This window comes from Gracilinanus agilis, chromosome 2 (assembly GCF_016433145.1).
Source record: "Gracilinanus agilis isolate LMUSP501 chromosome 2, AgileGrace, whole genome shotgun sequence".
NCBI lineage: Eukaryota > Metazoa > Chordata > Mammalia > Didelphimorphia > Didelphidae > Gracilinanus > Gracilinanus agilis.
In genome coordinates this window covers 157882973-157893850 of record NC_058131.1, presented here as the reverse complement: position 1 = coordinate 157893850, position 10878 = coordinate 157882973, and the positions used below count along the sequence as shown (strand labels likewise).

The window sequence follows — 10878 nt, the reverse complement described above, 5'->3', positions numbered from 1 at the left end:
TTCATTGTTCAATACATTTAATTCTTAAGTGAAGTCCTATTAGACTAACCTGGTTTCTCTTTCAAAGGCCACTGTCCTATAACAATGAAATAATGACATTACTATATCTTTTTCCTTTCTTGATAAACTCAATGTATAGTAAATTTAGCTTTATCAGTCTGAACTATGGACTAAAAAGGTATAAGCCCATTTTACTAAGCAAAGGCCATTGTTTGAAAAAGATGTATTAAACATGCCTAGATTTGCCAATTCAGGTGTGAAAACCCAAGTTTTTGCACCTGAAGCATACAGACATCTGATAGCAACACCAAACACAAGACAAAAAACCCCCCAAAAACAAAAGTCAGATAGTCCTTTAATTAGATGGACTTTTGTTTTTGTCCACAGCTAGCCATCCACTAAGATTAAAAAGAGATAAGACTAAGCTTACACTTAAGTGTAAGAGGTTTATAATATAAATGGCATCAAATATGCCACCACTTTTATGTCAACTAACATGACTACCATCCTCCATTTTTCCCCAAAGAAAAGCAGCCCAAAAGGTCTTATGTAACATAAATAATGGTTGAAGATTTCATCAGTGAAGTGTCCAGAAATCTATTACATCAGATCAGTCCCACCATTTAAGAATATTCCAAGCTTCAGTGTAAAGATGAACTAGGAAAACAGGAGAAAGACACTAAGGGGAAAGGGAAGAGATGGAAAAGGCTCCAACTCTAGGGCCAGAAGAGGAAATCTTAGGGACTCTCTTGCATCCCATCTTCTGTTTCGAGCTCTGCTAATTGCCTTCTGAGGGTATTTACTTTTGCCTGTAATTCCTTGTTATATTCAATGATATTAATCATTTCTTCATAAGCTTCGTCTAGATACTTAGAAGATCTGTTCCATCGTAGAAATACACCTATTGAACCCAGAAAGGAGAAAGAAACAAAGGATTAATATTACATTTATGGAGTAACAGGAATGACAAGAACCTAATATTCCTTCTCTAAAGAGGTACAGATAAAGGTAACACTCTAATCCACATATATGCCAGTGTCTGACAAGGGTTCCTTATGATTTATTAAGCAATTTGGATGTATCTAAAAGAATCTAAAGAATTCTTTTATAAAGGCCTATTGTTAAACAGTGGTGGCATATACCAATTGCATGAAACTACATTAAAAACTATTTTATAGTATAGGTAATATTTCATTTAATATTAGCTAAAACAATCATTTAAAAAAATATTTGAATAGAATTTTGCAGCTTAAGATATGCCACATAGATTTCATTTGATATCCATAGTAACTCTATTGTCAGGAAGACAGAACCCTACCCCCTAATACTTGATTGGATTTTAGTGATAGTGATAGGTTTAAGATATTCAATATTGTGACTCTAAAGTGATTAGTATAATTACATTATAATCTTAATTATAATTAGTAGAATTCAGTAGATTTTTATAAGGATTTCTAACTAAAGCATAAAATTACTTCTAAGGGAACTTCCATACCCTCCCTAAGTTAGCACTTCCCTTCTATCATGAGATGCTGATCATCTGAGTTTCATGTCCCGATATGGTGCAAGTATGCACAACCTTCCCTATTTGGAAATAACCCTCCTTTCCCCAGATCAGATGAGTCTGAGGTAATGGGCATTACTATTCTTTAAATAAGGGTACTTGTCTTGTGATTTGACCTTTTAAACAAATATGGGTTTTCCTAAATGAATTCACCAATCAGCTGTGTAGTTGGGTAATGGTTTCTAAAAAAAGGTCTACCTGATGCTGTGTCTTATGATATAAGTTCATAAACCTTGTTTGGAAATATTCACTTTGTTACTGTCCTAGTATATAAACCAGGTCTCTGCTGCCGGGCATTTGTCTTTTGCTGGTTTCTAACTATGTAATTACACGCAGCGACCAGATTTATATGGGAGACTTGGCCCTTTTCCAATACACTCTAAAATTCTACCCTGACTTGGAGAAATTTGTTTTTTTTTACATTATTTAGGGCAGTGGGTAAATTTCCGCGACACTATGAGGTAGGCATTATTAGCTCCATTATATAGATGAACTTGAGTTGGAGAAATTGAATGATTTCTTGCTTACACAGCTGGTTCTACAACTAGAAACCAATGTTATCTGACTCCTCTTCCAGTAGGCTTTTCACTCTAATTTTCTACCTGTGGAGAACATCCAAGCTAAATGGCCACTCCTTATTGATTTATTTTGTAGGCTTGAGCTCCTTGGGGGCCAGTTTGTCTTGATCAGCTACATAACCACAAACTACTCCTCTAAATAATTTGTGTTACTAGCTTTTGGTATACAGGTACACAATTAACTAAGAAATGTATATAAGTACAGAACGCACTAAAATTATAGGCCCAATTGGTGGTTTTACCATTCTAAAATTCTAACATTCTAAAATCAAAAGATGGCCATAAAAAAAAAAAAAAACAACAACAAAACCAGAGATGGCATTATCTGATTAGGAATAAAACAGATTTGAAAAAGAACAATTTACCTTCCCATAACTGAAGACTCTGTGGAGCAACTGAAGGCCAGATGACCAGGCTGTTGGCTTCAAAAAGAGGATTAATGAACTTGCTCAGTTCCCTAGGTTGATTGACCCAGGACCACAAGGACATGGTTTTCTGCTGCAATTTCAATTTACACCTAATAAAGAAAATCATTGCCAACTTAGAGAAAGTGTATAACTAGCCACTACTAAATCTTATTTAATGAGCCTTTTAATGACTCTTTCATATAATGTTGAGACAGCATTCTTTCTGTACAAGTTAAGACATATAAATGGAGACACTAAACTTTCAAAGAAATTCCTGTACAAGTTACTTCCTAATAAATTAAACAATCTCAGCTTGAATACAGAATTAACACTGTTTTATAGGCAATTTCTTTTGGCAGTCAGACTAAAAGCTCATGCTAGTTAGGTCATATTGAGGATTTCACTTACTGAATTGCCTTTATCTCTTAATTACAAGGTTTAGGACAGTATAAAAATTTCAAATCACCAAGTAATGAAGAACTTCCAATATTTCCTATTGCTAAGAATTCTGAAATTTATGAACAAACCAATACATATTGCATGAAAATGCAGTCAAACTTCATTTTTCTAACTGCAAGATCATTTTTCAGTTGTTTCTGATTTTTTGGGACCCATTTGGGGTTTTCTTAGGAAAGATATTGTAACAGTTTGTTATTTTCTTTTCTAGCTCATTGGATAAGAAAATCGAGGCAGATAGGGTATGAACTCAGGAAGATGAGTCTTTTTGACTCCAAGACCAATTGTACCCCCTAGCTGCCCAAGATATTTAATTACTCAAGAAAAATTCAATTATATTCACTATGCCCTATTAATGAACAGAGGAAAGTAGCCCAGTATATTTTGGGAATATTTTTAAAAACATGACAGACCCTGGGAATTTAAAAAATAACCATAAAGACAATTTCCCATAACAGCTAATTCTGGTTAGCCTGAAATCTTAGTGTAAAATAGGCCTTTGCTCCTCTAACTCTCTCTAGTCAGTTTCTAAACAGCATGGAGGATAATTAAACACTTGTCCTGGAGTGAAATAGCTAAACGATTACATAGTTTTGAGTTATAAGAAGTTTATTTGGTCACTAACTACTTAAATTCTTATATCTCTCTATTCTCGAAGTGGTATGACAAAGGTGGCCCACATATAACAGGAAAGATCAAGACAAACTGTCTAGATAGAATCCAAGACCTTAAATATGATTAGTTAAGAACTACAGAGAAAGGCCTTCTCATGCTCAGATTCTCAACTGTTGGTTTTAAATATCTGCCACATTAACTTATTGTACTCTCCTCTTGACCTATGTAGACTATGTCTGCACTCTGTTATTGTTTACATTTGGTAGGCCAAAGGTTATAACCACTGACAATTTTCTGCTCCCTCTATCAGAATGCAGTACATAGCTGTTTGGGTGGTGGAACACAGGAATCAAGAGCTAAGCAATTAGTAGTTTAGTACTGGCTTTGCCAATAACTAGCTGTGTGACCTTGAACAAATCAAATATTTTTTTAGACCTCTGTAAAATTAATGAGCCTGAGCAGATGATCTCTAAGCTGTATTATTTCTAATATTCTAAGATTTCTAATTAAGGTGTGGAAAAAGTGGCAGCAAAGAACTGAGAAGGGGAAAAAGAACTAATAATAGGGTGGGTCAAACCCCAAACAGGAAAGAGCTCTGCCCTTAAGAGCAAGGACAAGGCAATTAGCTGTATTTCTAAAGGGTGGGTTGGTTCCTTCCTTCCTTCGTTCCTTCCTTATGAACATGCATGGCCCAAGGCTCAACTTCCAATTCTCTGCTATTCAAGGTCATGAAAATTCTAAGAACAAGTTAGAACCATTTTCCTACTCGTAATGGAGAGGACCAGTATTCATAGACTGAATAAAGGCCTTGCTTTCTCTTAAAATTTTGCACAAAAAAAAAATCTGATGATGATGATGATGTTAGGATATGGAGGACAATTTCTAAGTCATGAGAAAAATGAGCAAGTGAATGCAGTAAGTACTCAGTATTACTTCTGAGAAAGGAGAAGTTGCCATTTCTATAAACTTTGAACTTCATATATAAAATCATAAACAGGAAACTGGAGTCTAGTGGGAATACTAAGTAGCCAGGATCACAAAGGGCAAAACAGAATAGCCCACAAGATCTCCTTGAAATGAAGCTTGGTAAATAATACACTGTTGTCAACAATTTTATCCCCTATCCCTCCCAGAGTTAACCAGATTTAATAAACTGACATTTCCTTCTCTAGCTCATCTTCCAGATGAGGAAACAGAAGCAAACAGAGTTAAATGACTTGCCCAGAGTCATACATCTAATTAGTGTCTAAGGTCAGATTTGAATTCAGGCCCTGTACTTTAACTACTTCTACTTCCTGTCCACCTATTTCATACTTATTGTTCTTTGGGAAAAGGCATTTGCTCTAAAAATCATGAGTCTAAGAGCAGTGACTCCAGTCCAGGTATCCATCTGTACTTCTAGGAAAAACAAGGTTCAACAGCTGAAGGAAAAGACTGGCTAGCTATAATAAGAGCACCTCATGGCTGGACTCTCTCACAGTGTCAGAGCTAGAAGGGACCATAAGGACCATAGAGATAATCCTTCATCTTAGAAGAGAAAATGAGCCCAGGGAGGAATAGGGGCTTGTTCCATAGTACAATGCAGTTAGCACTAGATTGATTGAGAATATTTGTCATTCGATTCCAAGCAAATTATTTTACCTCCTCAGGCTTCAGTTACCTTTGTAAAACAAGTGCACTGGACTAAATGATCTCTAGGTTGCATCTGGCACCAAAACCCTTTATTTCTAATATAAGCTGTTGGTAGGACATGGTAAACAGTCTTATTATATAGAATTAGATTTATAATGATATTCATTAAGTTAGGATTCTGGCAATACTAACAGTTTCAACAGGAATCCCTAACTACTATGAATGAAGGCAAGCATTCCTAGAAAATCTACTTAAAATGGAAAATGAGTAATTAACCCTATTTCATTAATTAAAAAGATTATGCTTAGCATAGTGCCTGGCACACACTAGACACAATAAATGCTTGTTCCCTTTCCTTCCCTCTATGACATGAGGAAAGCTTTATAAAATAATAGTTTTGAGTCGTTAACACATAAGGCTATTTGCTAGTTCCACTCCCCCACCCACATAAAAGTTTGAACTAGTTCTTCAACATGCCTAAAAATGAACTAATTTTGTCTTACTACCACAATAACATAAAGAGAAACCTGAGAATAAAATACACAGAGCATCCACTTACACAGAATGTCAACATGTTCAAACCAGACACTAAAAGACCATTCTTGTTAAATCAAGCACATAAACAACTTGTAGATTCGGTAGCGATTCCTTAAATTAAGTGTCTGTAGAGATTAAAACCTTTCCTCAGAGCTCATGTCCTAAGGTTTGCACTAAAGCTAGATGAAGAGAGCTAGATCTATGAAAGGAAAATTATACCTGAAGAATTTATCATCACAGTTCTTAATGAAAAATGAATACACATTCTCATCTGATTGTAGCTAAAGACAAATTCTGTTAAAAAGTTGTTTTTTTAAAAACAAAATTGGTTTGTATCTATTGATACAATTAAATTGAAATGGTTATCAAAAAAATAACAATTTGTCTTTGGAAAAAATTAGGCAACTTGAGGGTCATCCTTTACCGAGGAGGTTAATTTAGAGCAGTGGAAACAACAGAGACTTTGGACAAGTCTTGGTCTCCATTTCCTCACTTAGAAAAAGGAGGATACTACTAATTGCACCATCTATATCATAGGGCTATTGCAGAAAAGTATTTTATAATATTACTATGAGAAATTATCAATATTACTATGAGAAAAATTTCAGTCTAATAATTTTAGAGATCATTCCACAGTGCGTCTTCTAAATAACCCTAGGGACTTGATGGTGGTCAGGCTTGAGAAGTGGGTTAGCTATATATTAGGGCCTAATATATTAATAGGCTTGCTCTGCTTGGCCCAAGAGGTCAGAAAAGAGCACTAGTTGAAGTTGTGGAAAAGTAGATTTTGCCTTGATGTAAGGATACATTTCTTAATAATCAGAGCTATCTATAAGTGGAATAATCATGGATAAGTCAACAGAACAATCATTTGTTAGCTAAGTTGAAGAAAGGATTCTTAGTCAAGAATGAGCTTGACTAAGAGGAAGCTAGGTGGCTCAGTGGATAGAGAGCGAGGTCTGGAGACGTGAGGTCCTGGATTCAAATCTAGCTCAGACACTTCCTAGCTGTATGATCCTGGGCAAATCACTTAACCCTAATTACATAGCCTTTCCCACTCTTCTGCCTTGGAACCATTACACAGTATTGATTCTAAGATGGAAGGTAAGGATTTAAAAAAAAGAAAAAAGAATGAGTTCTACTTGACACCCACTGAGGTCCCTTCTAATTCTGAAAGCTAATTTTTTTAAATGGCAGTGCTTTAGAACTCAAGAATCCAAACCTACTCAAGTGATCCCACTTAGTGTGTCTGTAATTTAAAGTAATGGTCTTGAGAATATAAATTCCCACAGAACATGTCACTTGGGTAGTCTGCGTTGCAGCATGTTTTATTATATAAATTATTGTCTATAGGTTGTTTTCTTCACAGTGATAACTTGAAAACAAAAAAGAAAGAGAATTTAGTCTTTATTTCTCAAGGACTACAAAGCATGTAAAATGGGCTGCTGTCATGAACAACACAGATGTGTGCTTACCTTTCACTTTCATTGTTGCCCAAGAATGTCCCAAACTGGGAGGCATAAGAGTGCTCAAAGAGCAGGATGAGGAAGTGCTCGTTAAATTCAAAGGAGCAAGGGAACTGGCGCAGGATTTGCCACACGCAGTCTAGGAAAAGAAAAAACACAGGTGCTTCCCACTTCTGCTTACTGTTGGAGTAGGCCGACTGGGCACAACGCTGTTGGAAGGGGTGGCCTGCCTAGAGATAAAGAATAATGCAAAGCCCCACAGTGAGAACATTAGAGTATGCTTGTTACTACTATGTCTGCAACAGCTGTGATAAGATGCCTGTTAACACAAAGGGCAATCTCAGAGGGGAAACCTTTCCAGAAATATTCTTTAAATGAGAAAGCCCATTTTCTTAGCAAAGACTAAAACTGCTGACAAAAAGCCTCTGACTATCTCTTATAGAGGTAAAGCAATTCTTGGCCAAATTGGGGAAATAGATTTTTTCAGTTTCCTGGTTTAAAACTGTTTCCTCCAAAACACCAAAATGAAAAAAGGAACCCCCTTCAAATACCTCCTGCCCATCCATATGTTGCTGTCATCCACAGCAAAATAAATTTGATGAAAAAAGAGCAAATCCCTTTCTAATACGATGCTACCAAGTAGGTCTGAAGTTCTCTTTATGTGAGCATGTTTGAAACACTAGCTAGGGGTTTATGACCCAAAGGCAAGTGAATGAAAGCCTTGTTCCTAATAATCTGCCATTATGCCTCAAATTCCCAGAATTAGAAAATTAAAGAGATAAGAAGGGAAAAGACTGACTTAGAGAAGAAAAAAAGATTGCCTTCTCTCTTTTCTCATAAGCTCTACTTAGACACTCAACTTTTCAAGTCAGTTCTGATAACCAAGGCTGTCACAAGGCTTAGGAAAAACCCAAGTTCATGAAGAGATGTGATCAGATTATTTAAGCTTGTTTTCTAAGTGGGACCATATATCAAACAGCAAAACTATTGAAGCTGGTTTTCCCATTCCTTCAAAGCAGTATGTTTACTTATGAAACCATGATATTCTGGGGCAACTAACATGAAGCAGGAGTCTGTGAGAAAAATAACATTTGCAACATTGGCAAGGGTTGCATTTTAAAAAAAATATGACAAAAGAAATATTTTATTTGGTTTAGTTCCAACATTTCTCTAAACCCTCTTTATCTAAAGATATCCCATGTCCTCAAAAGCACATTACAAGCTCAAGTATTACATGGTCAAATACACTTGGAAAACTGTGTTCTAAAGAAATATTCAGAAGAATCTGTCACCTACTGTCCAAATGAGTAGTTGAAATGATACATTGAAGTAATAGTCATTTTACATAATCAATAATGTTCAAGTTCTGCTTCTTATCCTCTGATCTCAACCGAAGCAGAATGGTCTTTCAAGTATTCAAACTCTTATATATTAAAGCAACGCATATAACAAAGTACTAAAATTTGGGGTTTTATATAATGTTAATTGACATAATTAACAGAAATAACTTCCATTAATTTTGAGGATTTCAATAACCATTAAGATCATACCTGAATCATAGAGTAAATAAAGGGCTATACAATGCTTCTGGAGGATGGAAAAGGAGAGGAAGAGGGAGGAAGAGTAACATAGCTTCATATAACATATAATACATAACACAATGGTCACTGTCAAGAACACAGATGGTAATAAGTATTTTTAAATGTTAAGAACATTATAGAAACAGCTAGGTGGCCAAGTAGATAAGAAAACAGGTCTGGAAATGGAAGGATCTAGGTTCAAATCTGCTCTCAGACATTTCCTAGCTGTGTGACCCTGGGCAAGTCACTTTGCCTCCATTGCCTAGCACTTAACCACTCTTCTGCTTTGGAATCAATACTTAGTATCAATTCTAAGACAGAAGGTAAGGGTTTATTAAAAAAAATAATAACATCATAATAAGATTGAGTTATAATTATAAATTATGAATTTTACTCCACAGAAGCTCTAGTTTTATAGCAATATAACGTGTCATTTTTTTGCCACAATAATTCATTATAGTTTTTAATAGCACTGACTGTAAAGGCAAGGTGATTTCTGTCATGCTATGGCCTGAGATCTTACTTGACATAACGGTGCTTTTTGGAACATTTTTTTCAGAATTAAAATACTCAGTTTCTGGTTAAAATGACAAAATTTGTAAATTAAGCAAGGGCACATGGTCATCAATAGGTAAGGGTTTTTTACTTGAAGGCAGATTAATGTATTGTCATGTAGGAAGAGATATTTAGCAGGCACAGGAATATGGAAATTAGAAGAGACTAGAGCAAAATACATTAATTGGGGAATCATCTGTACAGACATAATAAAGAACTCTGAAGGAAAACTGACAAAGAATAACCAGATAGGCAGACTACTTCCTATCCTAAAAAGTCCAGCTCAAACTACATCCTTCCTTCCATCTCTATTTTAGTCCAAAGTGAATAAACTCTTTCTACTTAATTCCTATAGCATTGTGTCATTCATTTATACTCCATCTTATTAGACAGCAAAACTGCAGTAAAATAGGGACAGCCATATATTTCTTTGTCCTATAGTGCCTTCCATATAAACACTATTTGTTAGTTTGAATCCATTCATTCAACAGGCATTAAGATAAAGGAATTATGTCCATAAATAAAATAGAAAACTTTTCATCTAAAATGTGGTAGCAATGAATAAGGGGGCAGCTACTACAAAAAGAAAAAATCAATACATAAGAATAATTCCTTTTGAATAGGTGATGGCAATTTCTATCAGAATCATGCATTTCTTACCTGTAGCCACTCTCTCTCTACAAGAGCCTCAAAACCACGGATGGTCCTACATCTTGGTTCCAAGATGATCTGGGCCAAGGAGGTAACCTGAAGTGTAGAATCAGTTCCCTCTGTTCCATGAATCAATACTGATGCTCCTTCCCTGATAGGAAAATCCAGAGCACAAATGGGATACTCCCGACATGTTCAATGAACTCTGTTAACAATAAACATTTATTGAGTACAAATAACTTGTAAGGCAATGTATACTTCTCCACAGCCCAACAAGGTTTCAGTCTTAATGAGACTGACTACATCTTTTTCTTGAAATGGAATAGGGAAGGGAAAGAAGGGGAAAAAAGTCTCCAAAAATTCACCAATCAAGACCTCTTAGGTGGTTAAATTAAATTTCACAGATCCCTTTTCATCTTTCAAATCTGACCTTCTCTTTCTTTCTAGTTTGTGGCACATGAATTTCATACTAGATCTTCTTACTCCTACTTCTTTTTGTTTTTACTTTAATTTTTTCACTTCTTTAAAAGGACATCATAAGAATCTAGTTTTCTTATTCTGAAATATGCCCTCGAGAAGCAGTGAGACAGCACAGTAGATAAGAGTGTTAGGCCTAGAGTCAGAAGGACATGGATTCAAATCCGGCCTCATACTTTTTAGCTGTGTGATCCTGGGCAAGTTACTTAACCCAGATTGCCTGATCCTTTGCCACTCTTCTATCTTAGTTCTAAGACAAAAGGTAAGAGTTAACAACAACAACAAAAAAAAACCCTATACCCTTCAAATTCTTTTTTTGTACTTCCCTTTTGTTGTAGACCCTGATTTCACCTTTTGGTA

At 35.5% G+C, this 10878-nt stretch overlaps 1 protein-coding gene across 1 annotated transcript in view; it reads right to left on the bottom strand.

The window, feature by feature from the left end:
* Positions 1-737: 737 nt before the first annotated feature.
* Positions 738-10878, bottom strand: part of MTMR9 (myotubularin related protein 9) — a 32157-nt gene continuing 22016 nt past the window's right edge. Inside the window, exons 7-10 of the mRNA XM_044660805.1 lie at positions 10051-10192; positions 7265-7485; positions 2508-2659; positions 738-901 (exon numbers count right to left, since the gene is read on the bottom strand). Coding sequence (XP_044516740.1) covers positions 738-901; positions 2508-2659; positions 7265-7485; positions 10051-10192 — 679 coding nt within the window. The remainder of the gene's footprint in view (positions 902-2507; positions 2660-7264; positions 7486-10050; positions 10193-10878) is intronic.